The sequence below is a fragment of the Takifugu flavidus genome, chromosome 10 (assembly GCF_003711565.1).
Source record: "Takifugu flavidus isolate HTHZ2018 chromosome 10, ASM371156v2, whole genome shotgun sequence".
NCBI lineage: Eukaryota > Metazoa > Chordata > Actinopteri > Tetraodontiformes > Tetraodontidae > Takifugu > Takifugu flavidus.
In genome coordinates this window covers 6,168,398-6,190,445 of record NC_079529.1, presented here as the reverse complement: position 1 = coordinate 6,190,445, position 22,048 = coordinate 6,168,398, and the positions used below count along the sequence as shown (strand labels likewise).

The following is a 22,048-nucleotide window of genomic DNA, read 5'->3' as shown; positions in this document are numbered from 1 at the left end:
ATGGATGGATGGATGGATGGATGGATGGATGGATGATGGATGGATGGATGGATGGATGGATGGGTGAATGGATGGATGGATGGATGGATGGATGGATGGATGAATGGACGGATGGATGAATGGACAGATGGATGCACGGATGGATGGATGGATGGATGGATGAATGGACGGATGGGTGAATGGATGGATGGATGGATGGATGGATGGGCTTTTCTTTCACCTCTTTCACCAACATACAAAGACTAATCTGCAGCCATAAGTGAGACCTCAGTCCAGGAATGAGGCAACACGCCCAACTCTGTCCTCGTGCATATCGAGGCTGAGGAACAACGCGCATCTATTGAACCCTGACGGAGGAAACACTTATCCTAATAGAACTGTGAGCTGTAACACGATCGCCGAGGTCTTAAGTGTAGTTGTGACTTCAGATTCACTTACGAGTTAATAGCTGCCAGACTGCGATGTTTTCGCCCTGATGTCTCCCAAGTGGAACTCTCAGGCGTCCGACTGAAACCTCAGAATGACAGGAGGCCCCATGTGCGCGCAGGAGCGCCGCTGACGTCATGTGTGCGCGCAGGACGTTGCCCATTAGCAATATATTGATTGTGCTTTATGAACTGAATTAATAAACGATTAATGGAAAATAAAGTTTAATTTGGTTCGCTGAGATTAAAGATTAAAAGTGATCCGCACTTGAAAGCATTGTATCATCGATATTAGGTAATGGTTAGGCTTAATCCCTTTTTTGGATTATTGCTTGATTTATTTTATTCGGGAATGTGAGAGCAGGAATGGGCAGAGTTACATCTGTACGGACATCTGGTCTCAAAGTCTCTGCCAACTCGCACTCTGGAAGAGACGCATTTTTATCAAATTTTTGTTGTAAATGTTTCCCACAATAGTCTTATTCTGCACACCCCAGTTCTGTTATATTATGAGGCTGTGCGCTAAGATTTTGTCCTATCCAAGATCAAGTTAAACGTTACACTTAAGAGTTACACAGTTACACTTAAAAACAAACAAAACCATAAGTTCCTACTGGCTGATGACTAAGGCAAATGCATGGAGTAAGAAGAGTGCAGCTCCTCTTTCATATTTCATGCTGTAATATCATATGGTTGCGTAACATTATAGAGTGAGATAAAAATATAACTTGTATATAACTTAACTAATTTCACAAAACGTTTGATTTACTATTTTTAAAAAACGCCTGCAGGCCCGACTGCATCTGGTCATAATGGTGCTTTCAGATAAAAATTATGTCTGCATAGATTTTCAGCCATCCAGGATGTGGTTGAGGCTGGAAAAAAGTCTGAGACCACAAACAGTGTTTTTCTATATAATCTACTGTATATATGGAGTTAACTGTGGGTCAAAATTCAATGTGTGCTTTATGTAAACATGTGATGAAATCTGAAAGAACATGAGAATGTTAGCATTAGCAAGAAAGGCAGCTAATATAGATACATTATGTTTCCAGCCTCAATGAACAGTTTAAGTGAATAAATGAGTGAATTCTACAAATATATAATTTCACCAACAAGAATTACACTAAATAGGGGTCCGCCTCCATGTCCCCATTTTCCTCATCAGAAGTCTTCTTTGGAGATTAGTCTAATCTGCCCACAAATTAACATAACTGTCACATGGGAATAAAAATTCTGTCTTGTTTTTTTTTTTTTCATATCAAGCTCAATTTTGTCCTCAGGCATCAGGCTGCAGTCCTTCTGGAGGGTCCCAACATCTCTATTACTGCGTGTCCACAGGAATATACTGGCAAAAAAGTTCTTGGCATTCATTTTTAATTTGCAGAAATTAGATTAAAAACATGATCAATGGCAATCAAAGACTGCATTGGTGAGAATGATATAAAGGAAAATAGGATTTAAAAAATAAAAGACTGAAGTAGTTCAATTTAGGCAACTATCTGAAATAAGAATTATTATTACTATTGTTATACTAAATAAAAATAATAATTTTACAGATCCAGATGGCACAAACAGTGCTAACCTAGAAGAGAGCTTTAGGCGCCAAATAACCATTTATACTGGTGAATCATGCTGCTGTCTGTCTGCACAAGTGAAAGTTTTTTTCATTCAGCTCAAGCGAATTGATCACTTAAGGTGTTACTATGGTGATTGTCTTGTGCAACACTCTAAGACAGGCCATTTGAGTTTCACATCAATAAGAGCTCAGAACACATTTAAAAGTAATTGCAACAGACCCTAAACCCCCCACACAGCGTTTCCCGGAAACCAACCAGTCGATTTCTCCATATGCACATTCACAGAAATACACACGTTTGGACTCATCGACGTTGACTCACAAATACAAGATACATTCATTGAAGAACCGGAAGAGATATTATATAATAATATATTTTACCCCAAGCAAATAGAATTCCACCTGAAGATCCAAAAATGGTGCATTTTTATGCAAAGAAGACACAGAAGCAGCAGCGACGAGACACACCAGCATGACAGTTACACACTCCGTTGACACTGCGAGACAAAGGTCAGTGGCCAATTTTTCATTCCCTTTTAAATTTTACACCTGCAACTCAGGTTTGTTTTTTCCCCTCCCACTATTAGAATTCAGACACATGTGCGTTTCTCAGCCTTTCAGGCAGTGACTGGATTCCTGCAGGATCTCGTAGGCCAGCTTCTTGATGTGGCTCCACGCTCGCTGGATGTGACGTAACTCGGTGGTGCGTGCGCAGATGGCGAAGCGCAGGATGAAGCGTTCCTCGAGCTGGCAAGGCACCAGGTGGATCTCCCTTAGCTTGGTGATCCTGTCCAGCAGTTTTTGGTTTATCTCGTTGGAGCCCTGTTGGAAGAAAGTGCAGTCCCATTTGTTTAAATATTTGATGCATCTGGTTGCGTGTTGTTCCTACGCTTCTAGAAACTTTTAATTATGTTTATATTTAGGATTCTTCTACTGTGGTAGTTTCATACCTGCAGTAGGCAGATAACTCTAGTGCATGCTGTTACCTTGAGTCTGAAACAGACCAGTCCCATGATGACCTCCGCACAGATCTCAAAGTTCTCATCTGCCAGCACCATTTTCTCAAACTCCTTGGCCAGGCTCACGTGCTACAAGACAAAAGATTGTGCCCTGAATCGGATGATGATTGCATTTTATATTCGTTTATTGTGTTCTCTCAGTCGTTTTCCCCTTGTGTGTAGATGTCAGAGAGGACATTAAGTATCAAGTATTTCTTGAGGGGAAAAAAAAACAATCTGTATGAGTACAAACACGATCACTTGTAATTGTTAATTTGACCAATAGATGGCGATATTATACCAATTCGTTCGAACCTAGTCATTCAGACGCATCCGTGGTTTTCTCACCGTGTTTAATAATCTTTGAACTGAAAGCTGCAATTTACTGTTAAAATCAATTTTAAAAATATCTTAAATTAATAAAAACTAAATAATTAATATTTTTTAGTGTAATTCCAGCTATGGCCCATGTTATCTTTTAAATAAAGAACATCAACAAAAGATCAACCTCTCCTCTCCTCTCCTCCTCTCCTCTCTCCTCTCCTCTCCTCTCCTCTCCTCTCCTCTCCTCTCCTCTCCTCTCCTCTCCTCTCCTCTCCTCTCCTCTCCTCTCCATTTTCTGTGAGATATTAGTGGACAGCAGTCTGTCAGGGGATATGGCGCTTCTGCTTCATTTAATGTGAAGAATGAACACAAAACAGACTCGTCTGATTGGCAGCAGACTGGAGGAAGGAGACAGGCGTGCATTAAGGGGTAAAGAAAAAAAGATGGGCGTGGGTTAGAGACGGGTACGACGCACACGTCATACGTGAGTGACAGGATGTGCTGATGGAGGCAGAGATGAGGGACTTATGTGGTAAGACGGATTAGCTGGGGTGATGCATCACAAGGTGGAGGAAAGGCAGGAGGGGTGGCATTTACTATAAAGATCAATATGCAGTTGGTAGTAGTTTCATATTTTATATTTTCTTTTTTTCTTTTGCTGGACCCTTTTAAGGAAACGGAGATGGGTCAGATATATCAATCCAAAACAAAAAAAACCCACTATTAAATAAAATGAATATGAAGTAAATTGCCAGGATTTGGAAAATAAAAGCTCAGAAAAAACACACATACTATGCACTGCGGACAGAGATCTTATAGCTGAACTGAAATGACTTGAATGAGGTGTAAGCGATTATCTGTCTCCTACCTTGCGTATGTAGGTCTGCAGCCCTTGGATCCCATATGTCCGGAAGACGAACCACATTTTTAAGGAGCGGAATCGTCTTCCCAGTGGAATCTGCCAGTGCTGCAGGACAAAGGAGGAAAAGGGTGACCATCTGCAGCCTCTACAGGTGAGACGTTTTATTGGTCCATGAGGAAACATGGTAACAAATGACATCACTTACCCTATAATCTGTGACCAGACCTGGGAAAAAATGGTCAGAAATTAGCTAAAAATGAGAGTGGCATGCATTGCATTTCATTTCTAAGCAGCTGTCTTAAAGATATTCCAGCTTTCAGCATTGAAACTGAACAAACACATCAACTACAAAAACTATTGTATTCTGTGTTGCTGTCATGCACCCTCAATCCAAACAGCCCCACTGGCTACAGACAGCTCATCCCTGTTGATTGCACACCCGTGTTGCTAGCTAGTGCTGATAACCACTAATTAGATTGAAGAGCCCAGATTGTATGAGTAGAAGCCTCTGTAAGGTGTCTCCTCTGGTGGGAGGCAACTGCTTGTCTTTCTATCTTTCTGTCTGATAAATTATAGTGCTGATCTGAGCCCATCTGTAGCCTGGAACCACGTCCTCCAACACATGTGAGGGAAAGATCAACTACTCAGTATAGTTCAGCTCTGAGATCATAGCTGGTCTGTTATTGTACATCTGGAGATCTTTTAGGACATCATCAGTCAGAGCTTTAAATATTATTTTTCAGGGGCTGTTCAGGCCCTGACCTGCTCCTCAGTCCCTTTATTAAAGATGTGCAATTATGAGCCAGGCTTATGTGGGTTCCCGGAGACTCCATAGGTGTTTTACCTGACTCCTGGTTTTCATGCTTCAGATACAGTGGGTCCACGTTGAAGGCTCCAATGAGGTCTGCTCTGTTTTTCACCCTGTTGGATCAAATCCAAGTCTTTACAAACTCTTCACACACTCGCACCCACAAATGAGTGATCAAACTGTGGGTCTGCAGGTCCACCATACTGTCTGAACTGTGAGCACCTCTGTTGTATCTCAAAGGCAGCTATCAAGGTGGAAAAGGCAGACAAAGGCAAACATGCTGGAAAACGCTTGATGAACTCTATTTTTAGTGCAGAGCAACGTTCTAGACATTTTTGTTTCCATCTAGTGCTGACAGGACAGGCAGGTGTGAGGAACTATTCTATTTTTACTGCACAGATGATTGTGGTGTGGAGGGATGTCATTCAGTCAGATGCGACAAAGGTAAATTTAGCAAACACGAGATGCAGGTGGTCCCTCAAAGTGTATTTTTGCCCCTGGATATATAATCCACTGTAACCCACTGATAATGGTGCAGGGAGGCACAATATACTCACCACATTGCAGAGCAGTCAAAGTTGATCAAAAGCCATTTGTGAGGGTTGAAGTTAAAGGAGTCTGCAAACTAAAGATCAGAGAATAAACTGTGAGCAAATAAACCAACTCACAAAATAAAGGCAAACAAAAAGTACGAATGCAAAGTTTGACATATTTTAATCTAATGTCAGAGAGCTCCCACATATTACTATTTATCATAGTCTCAGACTGAGCCAGAGGTGTGAAGCGAGCAGTATTTATTTGAAATGCAAAAGAGTTTGAAGGAGGAGGAGGAGGAGGAGGAGGAGGAGGAGAGTAACCATTTCCCACCAGGGTTCATTTAGCGGGAGGCAAACCTCTCCTAATCTGTCCTGATCTTTCTGTTTTCTATCAATGCAATATCCTTTTTTTCTGCATCCACAAATGCAATAACACCAACTATAAGGGAGGGGGGAGAAAGAGAAAGAGAGGGAGAGGGAGAGAGAGAGGGATAGAGGGTGACAGTTGCCATGCTGACCGATTTAAAGGGGACTGGCGGTCTGATTCACAGTCACTCATATCCTAGCAACCAAGGGGTTGCAACCTCATCCTAAAAGCCTGGCATCCCCCTTGAAGGACCATTTTCACTTATTTCAATCATTTATTAAATGAACTTTTTCTTGATCATAACCTAACACATTCCAGCTGCAATAGAAACCACTACAATCAACACAAAGCTAACGACAGCAACAAAAATGTGTGTATTGTGGATTTCTGAGCGTCGTGTCTGCGTCTGCCGTATCAACCGGGAGGAGACAGGGATGAAACCCCGGCTGGTTCTTCTACAGCAAGGTCTCCTCCTCCATCTCCCCACCAACATTGTTTGAACTCGTGTGTCTAATAAACACTGATATATAAAGGTCTAACGCTGCCTCAGGAAATTACTCTGTCCTTATCTCTGCGTCTCTGCACAGCTGCCAGGGCTGCTTCAAACGCCAGATTGATGCTCCTGCACTAAAGCCGATTGTTTGGCCTATTACTCACTCTTGCGTGCTTCCTCCTTGACATTCACGTTATGCCATTTTCAGAGAGGAATAAAGCAGCTGGATATAATCACTGTGCAGATGTTATGATAGATATTTCACAACCAATTTAATGGAAACGGGCTGCCGTGTCCTTGAAAAATATTGAATCTGCAGGAGCGCCAATTTTTGGGCCACGCTTGATGCTGGCCAAAGTGTTGAAAGATTAAAGCGGTTGCATTGTAAATGTTTGAACCCACCTCGATGCCGTTCAGCAAGGGTCTGAATTCAGGGCAGATGAATGCGCTCCCTGCATACGCCGCATCGATGTGCATCCAAATGTTTTCCTCGTTACCTGGAAAAGACAAGAAACAGACACGGACAGCTGTCAAACGGTCGCCTTGACATCGTGACTTTGACTGGGAGAGGTGAGGTGTGTGTCTGGTGTGTGTGTCTGGTGTGTGTGTGTGTGTTTATGTGTGTGTGTGTGGGGGGGGGGGGTGACGTATCCACAGGTGATAAAATCCTCCCACTGTATGACTGAAAGATGAAATTACTGCTATTGTCGACTCACATATGGGCCCCAGCTCAGTGATGCGATCAAATGCGCACGATGGAGTGGTGCCGAGGGTGGCGCAGACCTGCAAGACACAAGCCCTCAGGTCACTGTGGCATGTGAATGAGTAAGAGCTCACAGATGTGGCATTATACAAAGAATGTACTGGCTGTTGATCTGTGGCCATCAGACGGGAAGCAGGGATTTTTGGCTTACAAAAAAAGGGATGAGTCCAGCCGCTTTGTCCTCCTCTATCATCTTTTTCAGCGTCTCTCCCCTCACAGCGAAATTCTTGTCGGTGGAAACCTTCTTCATTGTGACTCCTCCAATCAGAGCAGCACGTTCCACGGAGGAATGAGACTGCGAGACCGGGAGCAAAAGCGTGAAACGTCACTGAATTGTTTATCAGAAAGGATACAGCGATGCACGCAAGGTAGCTGGTTCCCGCTCGTTTGTATTTTAATGCCCAGCTGACAAAGATCTTCGCTTGCGTCAGACATGATCAGCAGGTCATGTGAATGCTTTAAAGGTCCGTGTGGCCCCCAGGCTATTCCCTAACCCAATCACATAGTCAGTCTGGTATTAAACCAGATCACAGCGCGCTGCTACCTCATTGGCCCTCCGTCCTAAACTATAACAATCTAATCTTGAATGATTCAACAAGGTCACCAGTTTGTGACTTAGAGTTTATGGCTAAACTAAAAAAACAAGGAACAACCTTCAAATACATCATCAAAATGTAGAGACGTGAATTTTGAGTGCTTACGTATATGGATGTGTAGGACACCAACTTGGAGAAGATTTCGCTCTCTGACAGTTGAGGGTTCGACGCCCGCATCCGATTGATCACTTTGCAGCGGGCGGCGAGCAGGGCTATCAGGGTGGCCTCACTGGCTGTGCCCTGACGTAAAGAAAGACGGAACAAGTTACACAGCTGCGAAATCATGCCAACATGTGGTTGTCACATGATTTAAATGGAAAAACTGGGCAAAGCGTGACGACAATATGGAGGACAAACTGACAGAGTAAATCATCTTCCAGCGAGCGGTTCTGCAGCATAAACACTGTGTTATTTATACAAAACCTGCAAACTTCATGTCGAGGCTTGTCACGCAGCCTCGTAAAGAGGATGCAAGGCATCGTATTTTAAAAAGGTTTTCGGGATTCACGATTAACCCCTGTGGCTCTATGAGGGTTCTGTAGATAATGAGGTGTGTGTCACCTGCGCTGTCTCGTGGCACCAGCGCACAAAATCAACAAAATGATCAAAATGTTCAATCAATAAGCACAAATCACTCATGCAGACCCACAAAAGGTCCGAATCAAGGGTGTTAATGGCAAACTACTACACACAATCAGAAGCAGTGCAGGCACACACTAATTCCATTTAATATTAAGCCTGTAAGAAACTTGTTACAGAGGATAAGTACTGGATACTGACTGACTATTTGACCCTTCATCTGTTGGATCATCCTCCAGAAACAACAAAAGCAAGAAAAGATTCAGCAATAATTACCTGGTGTTCTAAGGACTAAACCAATATTGAAATGAGCGATGACACGCGCCACAGGCCATGTCAGCCTGGAGCTACTTGGAAAGTGCTTTTAAAAAAAACACCAAAAATAAACACAGACATCAAACAGGTTTAGAACTTGTGAGAAAAATGGACAGCTACGACTTCCTTTTAGAAGGGGAGCCTTTTAAAAAGGAGCCAAATAAACCTAATATGCAAAGTAAATTAAAACGTTGATCTATGTGATGGTGACTCACAAGGCTTCTCACGCTAAGAATAAACTGCATTTCAACATATTAACTCATCCAGTTCCTTTTGAGGCCGTCGCACTGGCCCTTTATATTGTTTTCAGGTTTATAATAATGCACTGACAATGTGCCCTCACACCACTCATTAGCACTGCTACAACGAGAAGACCCCTACCCGTTGCCATAGTGAGCTGGTACGCTGCATTAAAAAAGCAGAGTGGAAGTACTGGGAACAAAAACAGGAGCACCCACGCACAAAAAAACACGTCCGTGCACTCAGGTGGACACAATAGAGGAGGTATGAAATGATCTGTCATCAGGGTGCGCTCTCATGCTCCAGCGAGCAGCATCCTCTGCCGACGAGGGTCTGATGAACGCTTGCTAAACCGACGCCGAGCCTCTTCATGCACGGAACAATCCCAACGCTTTCGATGCGTATTTTTTTCCTGGGGATGACGCATCAAAAGGCAATTTACCGATAATTTTCTACTGCTGCAGAGCCGGAAGCCAAAGATGACCAGTCAATAAATTGTGAAGGACAAACCGGAATCTAATCGCAGCATTGAGCATGTGATTGTTACAAAGTTGCCTTAATCATATCTGAGTTTTATCTGAGTAACAGCACAGACGTGACTGGGACACATTTTAAATATTGGGCAGTTAAAGATCTGTAGCAAAAGGTCGGGTTGGGTTTGTTTTGTCTAACTGCCCGAGCGTTGATGCTGCAGAAGAGGCAACGGAGGTGCAAAACGCACCATCACCAAAACGAGATTACCTGAGCGAGAATGAGATTACCTGAATGACACCTCCACCGCGACCACTGGTGCCGGCTATAAAACACTCCGGCAGTTTCAGCATCTTCCCCAGCCAATCCAGCATCACTGTCTCCAGCTCTGTGCAGGCCGGACTGGCAGCCTTGAGACAGACACAAAAACAAATGTCAAATATTCCCACTTAAACAAAGATTTGCCTTCAGGAAAAAAAAAGGCTCTGTTACCCAAGAGAAGCCGATACACCCAATAGCTCCGCACAGCATGTCGGCCAACATGGCTGGGTAAGACGAAGCAGCTGCAAAGTAGGCGTAGAAGTGTGGACTGTGCCAGTGGGTGATCTGGAACCAAATGGAATTCATATCAAAGCACCTTTACACAATTTCCATTTAAAAAAAACTCAAGCCAAGTGTGCAACAACAGGAACACTGTCGACCTCACCCCCGGCATGATGACCCTTTCCACGTCTTTAATGATGTCGTTGTAATCTTCGGGCTCCACTGGGGCCTCGGAGGGGATCAGATTGCGCAGATAACCCGGTTCCACATCTGGGTAGACTGGACGCTGTTCTATGTTCTCCAGGTAGTCTGCGATATAGTCCACCATCTCCTTCCCTCTGCGACGGAACTCTGCCACGTCCATCCTGCCGCTAGAAAAGAAGCAGTTAATGTCCCCTAGGTAAGATAATGGTTAACAAGTGAACTTTGTTTATTGCCCCAATAAAAATGTGTACATGTGACAAAAACGCTTAAAGTGCTCAATTATTTCACACTCAGCAACCGCTGCAGGTCTAATTCTAACGTCCGTGATCTGTAAATGCATATTTGTGCATATTTGTCTACGCATTTGTACATATTAGCACATGAATTCAGCCGTTTTCGCAAATTGAAACTAAAATTGTTTGCAAATAACCTGCAAGGTTTGAAAATTGTGTCTATAGTACCTTCATTTTCGTGTTTATGTATTGGCAGTATACAGTATAATGATACATGACCCTGCACTGAGAAACGGATCCAAGCAGGTGTGTTTAAGAATAGAAAGTTGCCACTGCCACTCTTATGTTTATGCATAATGTCACCAGTAATCCTCTTAAACTTTTGAATGATTGCTTTACGAATTGTGTTGTTTTTATTTCTTTTTGTGGTGGGGTAAAATGACAACAGACGCTCTGACGTTTTGATATAGTCACGGATGGAGCCTGTTTTTGTGGGATACATTCCGTAAAATTCGTGCCTCCAATATTTTAGGTAAATTACAGAAAGATCACTGTGGTCTCAAAAAAAACCAACAACTAAATGAAATAAATGATATGGTGATATATATTTTGTCTTTGACACTAAAGACGAGTCATAGTGTTGCAGTAAACAGTTTACAGCACGGCCGCACCCTCAAACACAGAATGTAAGCCATACTCCTTGACAGAGTTTATATACTTCACATGTATGTATGAGCCTATGACCTTGTTAACAACACATTAAGCTGATCACAGCCTGGTTTACTTTCACTCCTCTGTCGCCTGAGCTGAAAAGTGTGATCACCTCTTACCTTAAGTCTGCTTGTATGGGTGTTTCGTATGGAAGTTCTTTTTCAAACAAATGAATGTTCTCAAACTCATGTTCCAACAATCCTGTCATCAATCTTTAGTTTTCCTCGATGAGGGACATTCTGAAATCTTGGTTAGGACAGACAGTGAAGCACCCAGACACTCAAGAAAGAACCTGTTGCACTCCAACACAAAATGCACAAATGCAATGCAGAGGTTTTAAAAATCCACTGCCCTCATTAAGAAACAAAGCCCTTATCCTCATCTCAAATAGGATTATGGTTGTGTGTGTGTGTGTGTGTGTGTGTGTGTGTGTGTGTGTGTGTGCGTGTGTGTGTGTGTGTGTGTGTGTGTGTGTGTGTGTGTGTGTGTGTGTGTGATACTCACATTTCAGGGAGACAGCTCCAGTGGACGCGCTTGGACGCTGGATGCTCTCCTTTGGTGTCCAAACGCAAACGGCACGTGGTGCGTTTGAGTGCATGTGTGGGGAGGACAAGCGACATTTGCTCCTTTTATCTTTCCATAGACGCCCGCACACCACCAACCCCCCCTGGAGCCAGCCAATGGGAGCAGGTCTTGTGCAAATACAAGACACACTGTTTCTCAGGCTCATAACCAGTTTAGATTATTGTAAACGTTGTTCTCCAAATGCAGACAGTGCCCTCTAGCGGTTTGGGTCAGTACATGCAGCTTTGATGATCCCGCATTTATAATAGAGGGTTGTATCATATCAAACATCTTAATTTTGACTCTTACGATGATTAAATGCAGCAGCGGAATTTGAAGGGCAGGTCAACAAAGCAGTTTATGTCTTCCTCAAACCATTTCTGAAGTATTTTTGGTTTGAGACCAGACACATTCTCCTTCTACCGGAGGCCACGTTGATCAGAGAATATCATCACCATGAAAGGGTGCACACGGACTGCAACAATGCTTAGGTAGCTGGGACGCCTTAAGGCATAGGTGTCAAACTCTGGCCCGTGGGCCAAATTTGGCCCGCAATGTGATTATATTTGGCCCGTGAAGCAATACCAATTGACTACTAGAGCTGGCCCGCCAGTATTATCTCTTAAAGTGCATGTGCTAATATTACAAATACCAGAATGCTCTCCTGTGTTAAAATCCACACTCCACATCAGTTGGTGGTGGTAATGCACCAATTTGTGGCTTGCCAACCACCAAGAGAGAGGAAGTCGTCAAAGCGACCTTATATGCTAATGCTCATTCTGGCATCGCACTAACCCCTCTGAAAAATGGTAAAAAGAAAGGCAGAAAATAGGACCTTTCTGAACAGGTAGGAGGCAGAATATCTGTTTAGATATGTAAAAGACAGACCAAGACAAGTTCAAACACCTGGAAATGACTGAAAGGTGCCAGAAAGTAGAAGAGATGAAAAGTTACTTACAATGGCAAAAGATTACTATTGAAATTGAATGCAGAAGGCTGAAAATAAAAGAAATGAATGCCAGTGATATGTTATTTTTAAAATTTGAATTTCGATTTTGCATGTGTGCAGTAATAAATTATATATTGTATTGTGTTAAGCTTTGCTTGTTCCATGTTCAGTTGTTGAGCAAAACTAGTTTGGGTCCATATATATCAGAAGGTTCTGTGTTAGCTGGAGGAAGATTTTTTTCAATAAATGTCAATGTTGGCCCGTGACTTTATCCCAGTTTTGAATTTTGGCCCACTGGGTATTTGAGTTTGACACCTCTGCCTTTCTGTCTGCAAATCAGACTATCTCTGTCTCCCTCTGTTCTTCTCAGTTTCTATTTAGCACACACACACACACAGACACACACGCACACACACCCATACACACACACACACAGAGACACACACACACACACACACACACAGACACACACACACACACACACACACACACACACACACACACATCATTGTACAAAAGTTGTGCGGACCAGCCAAACCATTCTCACTACTTCACTTTGCAAGTGGAAAGCAGTTTTAGTGGTTACTATGTAGCAGGTACAAAATAATACTTTGAAGGATATTTTGTCAAATTATTTTACGGCTGCTAAAGGAAAAGTTGAGATAGAAGTTTTAAGGTATGCTCATGTTCTGAAGGGAAAATAAAGATTATTTGGGGCAGGACAGAAAAACAAAATTAGCCTTAAATCATTTCCCTTAAGGCATTTTTAAAGAACTTTGCATTTTGGTTGAAGTTCATTTGTGTGGCGTTTGTCTCCAGGTCTGTCTATTTGCCTCTTTACACTGTGAGCGATCATTTGTGTTCAAATTAGTGTACCGGTATTTGTTCAGCCTACCAACCAGAAAACATATACCTAAACAAACAGCATGTTCACAAGAGTTTAGGTGAGGTAAGAAAGGTTTTCTTTCTGGTGCTGGAATACAAATAGTTCAAAAAGTAGTAGCGATCGATCGATCGATCGATCGATCGATAGATAGATAGATAGATAGATAGATAGATAGATAGATAGATAGTCAATATTTAAAGGTTAACTAACAGCTTGCAGCGATCAGCCGTTGAGTGCAATTGAATTGAATGTCCTTCTTGTGGTGTTGCGCCACCTAGTGGACAACCAAGCAAACACACGCAATAGTGACACGTTTGCGTCAAGGAGGGCACACATGTATTTTATATCAATGAATTAATGTTTTATTCTAATTACAATAAACAGAATATATCAGTCCCTTATTTGTACAAAAATACCTGAAAAGGTTACAATTATTTACAGACTGAAGCAAAACACATTGAATACAGGAGCTCTCTCTTACTACAAAGAGTTTGTTTTCTTTGTGGCATTCCCTGAATATGGGGAATATATATATATATATATATATATATATATATATATATATATATATATATATATATATAGTGTACTGTACTGTACTCATTTCTAACAGCCATGGTATTTTGCACAATGACAGTGATATGAAAATGCACGACAGTCAAGATCATAATCATTGCAGGATCGGGGCCTCTTTTGTCTGAAAGTAAACTTGAATTGTGAACCTGAGCCTTCGGTCTCAGAATCATATGACGTGCAGTCATTAATGAAAGGTTTGAGTACACTTTTAATAAAAATGACAGCCTTCCCTTACGTTGTCCCAGTAAAAGACCTGTTTCTTGTCCTTTTCATAGATACAGAAACCATCGAAGGCAACAGCTGACACTGCACTTTCTTTAAATGACTGATAGGGGTTTGATTTAATCTTTAGGAAATGTGAATATCTGGTGCTTATTTTGTAAAAAAGAAAACACACCTAATATGATATGAACTCTGAGATTGTTTTTATGAATTAACTACTGTTGCCTATTTTTCTTTTTAAATTAACAAACAGTGTAAACAATAGTCTTAATAGCACTGATAATTCTACTTGATCTACTTAATTTTGCTTCAAGTAATCACAATTAGCAGACCAATGGTGCACATCACGAAGAAAATATAGTCAAATCGCCATCTTGTACATAAAACTCCTAAAAGGACCGATGGAGCAGTAGTTTTTAAACACGCCAAGTCAACCCTGAGCAACCCAGTTACATTCATTTCTATTAAGAGCAAAAACGTGGCTGAACCAAAGAGCTCTCCTGACTTCTACCACTTCCTGATTTGACTTCCTGCCTTTAGCACTGAAAGTGATGCACTGTTGGGACTGCAGAGGGAATAGACTGAATCTCAGCCTAGCAGAAGGAAGAGCAAAACAACCCACCTGGTTCCTCAGTGACAGAAATCCCAAACATGACACAAATGACCCCCAAATAATGGAACTGATGAGATCAACCTGCCTTTTTCTCTCCACTGTTGAGATTTAGGAATAATTCTCACATTTTAAATTTATTTTAAATGATCCTGTTTAGAAAACAGAGTAAATTATTTCAATATATAGACTGTTTTAAGCAGAATTTAAGCAAAACATCTGTGGTTGTGATTTTAAATATAATAACATAGTTGGAAATGCAAAAATAGCTTTTTTTTAGCAGATCGACAGAGGAGAGTCATTTTTAAAGAAATGTTCATGTTTACTGGAACTCTTGGTAATTTTCTGCCACTAAAATGTCACAACATTCCGCATGCCCCCCCCCTCTATCGACACCGCTAACACCCCAGGAGCCAGTGTGGTTCAAAACATCACTTCATAACAAATGGTTGGTAATGACAAAACTGTGTTTGAAGTCAGAGGGGGAAAAAAAATCACAACATACATCATTCGGTTGTTATTGTGTCATTACAGCAATAATAATTCAACTGGTCAATCATTTCATGGTCATGACAAAAGAAAACAGCACAGAACAGCGCAGAGAAATAAAACCTAACATTTTCAAGTACTCAGTTTTCCAGATAAATAAATACATTTTGATGCAACGATACTTTAAAAAGCTGATTGAGTCATTGCATCTTAGATAAATAATGGAGGACCGTGCGTAGAGAGTCAAAACAGTGCAGCTTTTCTGCAGCTTGGAAGGTCAAGGTACTTTAAGACAACCTGCATGTAAATTAGTCATGGCTGTTAAAAGGTTAGGACTACCGGAATTAAAACCTCCAGCTGACCGAGCCAGAGCCGCCATCAGAGACTGGACAATAACTTTAGAAAGGGATGAGTCAAAAAGAGCAGAAGGGTTGGTTACCTTCATCAGAAATAATTCCCAACGTGTTGTTAATTTCATTTATTAGTTCTCCACGGATTCTTATTCACCGTCTGAGATCGGCAAACAGCTGATTTCTGCTGATTGTGCACATTAGGAGGCAAAGGTCGGATGTTTTCAGTGCACTCGAACCCAGATTCAGGTTTCCATTCAACACTCTCATTATGGCTGGTCAGAATCAGGAGGATTAAAGTAATGAAAGGGTACTTTTGACATTTGGATTCTCTTGCGCTCCTGTTTGACATGCGTCTTTTCAATAACTGTAGGCAAAAGAAAGTGCGACAAGATGATGGGAAGCGTGTTGGGAAGTAGAAGCGAAGGCTAATCTGTCCTGTTGGGTATGCTGTGTATGCGATGCTAACGGTTCACAAGCATTCCCAGATAGTTAAAGGCCACGATATATGGAATGTAATGCTGAGTCTATCGTCCGTGTGGAGCCGGAGGGCACTGTCCTAAACCACATGTCCTGAACTAACAAATACTGTATGAGGCAATTTGTGAAAAGGGTGGGGAGACTGAAAAGAAGTAAAGAAAGGTTTCCCACAGGACTCCTGGGTTCGTCTCACAACTACTTTCTTGAAAAGCTAGTGGTTGTCCTTTTATTTTTGTAGCAAGTTGATTTAATATTCATAATAGAGTAAAAAGCTACTCTCTGCTGTTGGCCCATTGGATGTTTTGCAGCAGGTCCAGCTCCCTGCAGTGATTTACTGCCTATGGCTTCACTTTCCCCCAGAGTTATTTAGCTTGTCTCTCTTTTCCACTTTGCTATGACCAAAGCAAGATTTACCCTGAATGACACCTTGATTTGATCCTGGCTTATTGGTTTGTAGACTTTGCATGGGAACCACCAGTCCTGAAATAAAGTGTTCAAGAGAAAAAAAAGAAGTCTGACTTATCTTATTTTAGCTTATGTGAATAATGAGCAGAAAATATAAACAACGAAATACATAGTTGCAATGAACGTAACCCTGTGTGTTCAAAAATGACCGAACTCTGAGAGTCTGTGTAAGTGGACAATGCAGATTTTGTCTACTGTTAAAAAAATAAATACAAACATTGCTTCCAGAAAACAATTCCACATTTTTCCTATACCGTTTTCTCCACGTTGATCTGAAAATCCATCGACTGGGAAGCAGACTTGACGTCTGAGCGTTCAAAACGCTCAGAATCTCATTGACGTCCTTACGCGTCACTGCCGCTAGAGGGCGGCAGAGGATGGAACAGTGGAGGAGCCACGCACCGTGCAAAGCCATTCCCAGTTTGATGAGTGCAAAGCTAAAGAGATAATTAACTCCCGCCCGTCTGGAGTACGTGTGATGGAGTCTGAATGAAATGACTGTTCTCAGGGAGCAGAGGCAGCCACATGATTGTCCAGCTGAAGAGAGAGAAGGCTGCACCCTGTGTCCAAGCCTTCTGGTGACTGTGGGCAGCGCGATTGCGGAAGATTTTGCAACAGCATCATTTCTTACGGCAGTGTATTATTTTGTTTTGTTTTTTATTTTATCTAATGTTCTTGACTGCAGGAACTTGTCAGCGGCTTGTGCATCGGACTCCTCGAAACATCCGTTTGAACACAAAAGGAATCCATGAAGCCAGCAGTCTCCAGAGGACTCGCGGCAATATAAAAACAACGATTCAATTCAGTCAATTCAACAGCTTTTCGTAAAGGTACTAACAAAAAGAGCCAACCGACACTAAGGTTCTTTCAGATAGAGTCAGGTCGAGTGATCGGGGAGGGGGGGTGTCATAAGGCCACAGCGGTGCACGGGTGTTTGAGTTTACAAGGCAGCACTCCTCTGTTGAGCTGGTAGAACTCCACCAGCTGAATCAGGTCGGTAAATTTGGTGGCGCCGTCGTCAAGGCTGAAGAAGACCTGGCCGTCTTCTTCACACTGCAGGCATCAGCGGACGCAGGCGAGAGAGCGTGCACATGCAGCGGAAGAAAAAGAGGAGAATGTGACCAATTTTACCCATGCGGTTACTTCTAAAAATGACCTGTGCGCTAACACTGCTATCCTTTTTACAATTTTAGGTGACCTTTAGTCTGCTGTCTCAGTGTGACAGTGATAAGTCTAATAATAATTAAACACAAGAAAGTCCGTACCGGTAGTATCTGGAAATGTTTGATTTTCTGATGATGGCACAATGTTAGCACAAATGCCTTGGGGTTACTCTGACTGACTCTCACGAGAAACAACCTGCGTGACAAGAGAGAGCAGTGTGATGTAAGAAAAAACGGAGAGAAAGAAAACCTCTTCTTGAATTTTCTTCATGTTCAGCGGACAGAAAAACGTACCCGTCTACTTGCCCCTGCTGGTGGATGATGCGATGGGATTCTTCTCTGGATATCCTGCCATGGAACCACAGCTGAGCTATATGGATGACTGCGGAGAGACCAAACATGCTTAAAAAGCGGACTTTAAAACCAACAAATGTGTCGATCCGATCGCCTCTGGATTTACCTGAGTTTAACGAAGAGTGGTGAAGTGGACTGTGGGAGCCTAAAATGTTCATTCTTTGACTCCTCTTCTGAGAGAGATGTCAAAAAGATGAATAAAAAACAGTGATTAGTACAGGTCAGTGGTCAATAAAAACCTCTTTTTTGATGAAAGATACAAACAGGCACGCTTCTGATAGCTCTAGACAAGTTGATCTTCTGGCAATGTTAAAGGCAGTGACTGACAAACTGGGGCTGTGTCTCACCCGCCATGCGTGTCCTTCCTCCATGGCAGCACTCTGGGCTTCTACGGGATTGTCAATCACTCTGCCTATCCGCCCTGAGAAGTCCATTGCCACGAGGGAGTTCTCTGACACGCTCCGCTACGGGGAGGAAGAATATCGAGTTATAAAAGTCGACACCTGTCAACAGCTGCCGCACGGCACCGATCACACAGACAAGAAAGACGGTTGACACGCGAATCCTGTGTGATATAAGTAAGAAATACAACAGAAACGATCAATTAGGTGTCTAAAATATGGGAAACGTTTGTCAGCTACACTGGTGCCTACCACCAGGGGGCAGCCTTGAAGCACTGCTTTTAAAGAAAGAATTTTAAGAATTCTTATCATTTTGTGCTTTTGCTACTTTTCTTGGTACGTGTTCAAACACACTTAATGGTGAAGATTTAGTCATCCGAAACTTGACAAAGTCAAACTCACCACAGGTGCTGAAAAGTGTGATAGTAGTGTTTTTCTCTGCTGTGGAATCTTGTAATTCTGGTACAATACAATCCCGTACTGGAACACACAAGCGGACAGTGCGTGTTAAACAACACTGTTCACAGATTGAATTAAAAAAAAAAGATGCCCTGAACCCTGCAGCGTTGCACTTAAGAAGAAAGAGCACCTTAAAGAGCCGGAAAGCCGTCATCCAACAAGTCCTGCCTTGTTCGTCCTCGGCACAGAACATCCGCAGCTCCTTCATCTCCCCCCGACCTTTATTAGGCTGAGAATCAAAAATAAAACAGAGATAATTAATAATGGCGACCGCAGTGCCTCGTCAATATTAGAAATCGATGCCACTACAACGCAGGGACTCAGCTGGTCGATGATTACGGCATTTATTCAGCTCCAACTCATCCTCATCTGTCAGAACCTCACCTTGACGCAGAAGCCGTAGTCTGTGGGTGCACCGTGCTGCTTTTTGCCCGTGATAACAGTGAAGATGTTGCTGTCTTCAAGGTCTGCCACTAACTGTAGATGTCTGGGCTCCTGGAGACAGAATTAATTAATAGGTCAGAACATCAAAGAGAAAAACGGCCTGGGGGGGGGGGGGGGTGCTGACAGGCGGGGATGCATGCAGAGAGGGCACATCAATAAAGGGATCCCTCTCTGCATGTTCGGCAGAGATCATAATCATGTTTAATCTCAAATATTAACCTTGCCATTGGAATAAAATGGGATCTAGGATGAGAGTGTCGTTTAAAATGATAAATATTTAGTCTAATTATGAAGATAAAACCAAAAGAATGTTGGAATTAAATTAATTCAGCCCGCTGGAGATGAAAAGAGCGAGTTGCTTGTACCTTTGAAGTCCCTTTAGTGGAGCAGTAGAGACCCGAGCGCCGCAGAAACATGTAAACTTTCTTCCACGACTTCCTTCCCAACTCCTTTACATAGAGATAGCCCTGGATCTCTGGACAGCTAGTGCTAGCTAGAAAGTTCTGCAACAGAAATGGGGAGAGAAAGACGTTAGTTCTGCTGTTCAGCCGATAATGTTTTAAAAAAGAGGATCACATCAGCAGCCGCAGACAGGAGGCTATTGCTTTTGGGCAAACAACACGGAGTCATGTGGGCATCGATGGCAGACCGCAGAACGTTGCTCTGGTGTCGGGGATAAGAAGGCTTGAATTTGCGGAGCTTGAGCCAGCAACCAAAATTACAGAAAAAAAGGACTCTAAGAGTGCTGGTTGTGAGCTCATAAAGGGCAAAAAGAATGCACATCAGATATTTACACTTGATGCATCAACATAGAAATGAGTCTGTTCGGACAAATCTGTCACATACGTTAAGCAAAAACATGGAGCCTTTCTTGTGGAGGGAAAAAACAATAAATTGTGGGTCTCTGGAGTATTGGTGTTTGTGGTTTCCTGGTTTCCTAAAATTTCACATCAAAACTGGCAGGTAAAGTTATTACAGCTGATTCGGAATCTGTGGCGTGTTGCTAGAAGGTAAACATTTCCAGAGGATTCCTCAATATTGAATGCTCGTGTTTCCCAGTGTTTAGGAAATGTTCTACAACGGGCCTCACGCGTGAGCATTTTTCCGAACATCTGCGGCGCACACACGCTCGCACGGAGGATACAATTGGAGAGCTTTTTCCTCCCCCTGACGCTGCACACCAATGGTTCCTGGGCAACTGAAAATATCAGGAACACCTTGTTGAGCCGGGGTCAGAAACTATCTCCGACTGGACCACCCCAGATCACAACCTGTAACACATGACTGGCTCCTGCGTGTTCGGAGTGTATCGTCGATGTGATTGACACGGGAGTTAAAAGCTTTGTGGGAGGTGGAGGGGCGGATTCCATGCGTTGCTGTTCGTCTGACAGCTCTATTATTAATGCAGGAGAGAAGCACGATGCGTTTAAGTCCTCAGACCTTTGACAACAAATCTCCAGCAGGCTTTTTTTTGTTCGTGTGTGAATTTATGGTAATGTAAAACCTCATTCCAACTATCTATCTATCTATCACAGGTGTGAGCTTGTGGCGTGTGTGGTGCAGACAGTCGTGTGTCAGCGTGAGATAAACAGTAGTTATCACGGAAGGCTCTGACACGGCGCGCCGCCTCGGGGTCAGAGGTGAAGTGTATCAGGTTCGGGTGTAGGGGTGCAAAAATCTGATGCGAAAGGCGGGAGCTGGCTAATGCGTGCTGCACGTACCTGAAGGAGCTGAGACGGTGGAATCGTGCGACTGCTTTCCTGGCACCATGCAACCATGTGCTCTGGGAAAAATGTCTGGTTGGAGAACAGGAAGAGGAGGAGGAGAAGGAGGTAGGAGGAGGCATGCAGACAGACAGAAAATATCAACCACTGTGACAACAATTACAGTGTTGGAAAATGTGACAAAAAAAGAAATGTCATGCGAATCTCATTAGTGCGGTCGCCAGTCAAAATACTTCACCAGATTAAAGGCATGAAGTGACGCTTTGTCACAGACAACACCGAGAACAATCCAAACAATCCAAGCAAGCGTAACTTACACACATCAAATGAAATAAACAAGAAATGTGACATGGTTTTGAAATGGGGAAGTAGAGAAACAGGCACACGCACAAAAAAAAAGCAATTACCAGCGGGTTTCTGAAGAATTCATATTTGGCATAGTTCTTCCTGAAGAGGAATCTGCTGTCGCTGTTCATGGACGCCTGCACCTGAACCACCAGCTCGTGCTCTTCCAGACAGCGTTCTGAGGAGAGACCAGCGGTGAGTAATTCCAAAAATTTTGACATGTTCTTCAATAATATTTTTAAGCAACAATAAAAATACCAATATTGTCACGTTCTCTGGGCTGAAAGGATCATTTAACAGCGGCGTAAAGTACAAAAGTATGACCTTGTTTCTGTTCTGAGTACGGTGCCACGTTTAGGAATAAATGGTCGTTAATTGACTCAGCCAGATGTCTCAGAGAATGTTTCCTTTTAATGGTTTCTGCTCATCTATGCTATGGTATGCATGGTATGGCTATGATACCCAGGCTTTTTATTTTCACGGCAAAAAAGGGGCTTATTCCGAGTGTGTCCTCGCAGGA

At 42.7% G+C, this 22,048-nt stretch overlaps 2 protein-coding genes across 5 annotated transcripts in view; both read right to left on the bottom strand.

Moving 5' to 3' along the window:
* Positions 1-1,785: 1,785 nt before the first annotated feature.
* On the bottom strand, positions 1,786-11,711 carry ddc (dopa decarboxylase). Its single transcript, XM_057045710.1, has 14 exons — positions 11,552-11,711; positions 10,063-10,270; positions 9,849-9,962; positions 9,647-9,766; positions 7,857-7,991; positions 7,307-7,450; positions 7,109-7,175; positions 6,795-6,889; positions 5,554-5,621; positions 5,033-5,109; positions 4,394-4,413; positions 4,195-4,293; positions 2,991-3,092; positions 1,786-2,826 (listed from the first exon to the last, which is right to left on the bottom strand). The coding sequence occupies exons 1-14, from the start codon at positions 11,665-11,667 to the stop codon at positions 2,614-2,616; spliced, it is 1,578 nt and encodes a 525-aa protein (XP_056901690.1). The 5' UTR covers positions 11,668-11,711; the 3' UTR covers positions 1,786-2,613.
* Positions 11,712-13,783: 2,072 nt separating this feature from the next.
* The window catches only part of grb10b (growth factor receptor-bound protein 10b), a 52,403-nt gene continuing 44,138 nt past the window's right edge, over positions 13,784-22,048 (bottom strand). For 3 of the 4 annotated variants that reach the window (XM_057045780.1, XM_057045782.1, XM_057045783.1), the window contains 11 exons: positions 21,591-21,706; positions 21,181-21,255; positions 19,825-19,962; positions 19,400-19,510; positions 19,146-19,244; positions 18,959-19,036; positions 18,503-18,619; positions 18,262-18,328; positions 18,096-18,183; positions 17,904-17,997; positions 13,784-17,691 (listed from right to left, as the gene is read on the bottom strand). In XM_057045780.1, coding sequence (XP_056901760.1) covers positions 17,545-17,691; positions 17,904-17,997; positions 18,096-18,183; positions 18,262-18,328; positions 18,503-18,619; positions 18,959-19,036; positions 19,146-19,244; positions 19,400-19,510; positions 19,825-19,962; positions 21,181-21,255; positions 21,591-21,706 — 1,130 coding nt within the window. In that variant the 3' untranslated portion in view covers positions 13,784-17,544. The remainder of the gene's footprint in view (positions 17,692-17,903; positions 17,998-18,095; positions 18,184-18,261; positions 18,329-18,502; positions 18,620-18,958; positions 19,037-19,145; positions 19,245-19,399; positions 19,511-19,824; positions 19,963-21,180; positions 21,256-21,590; positions 21,707-22,048) is intronic. The other variant, XM_057045781.1, reaches the window with a different exon arrangement.

Bases quoted from the DNA above. Each gene is read 5' to 3' on its own strand.
- ddc (XM_057045710.1), bottom strand. From the start codon at position 11,667: ATGTCGCTTGTCCTCCCCACACATGCACTCAAACGCACCACGTGCCGT. The intron at 10,271-11,551 runs GTGAGTATCACA...CTTCTTTTCTAG, and splicing joins TGGAGCTGTCTCCCTGAAAT to CGGCAGGATGGACGTGGCAG. The intron at 9,963-10,062 runs GTGAGGTCGACA...ATTTGGTTCCAG, and splicing joins AAAGGGTCATCATGCCGGGG to ATCACCCACTGGCACAGTCC.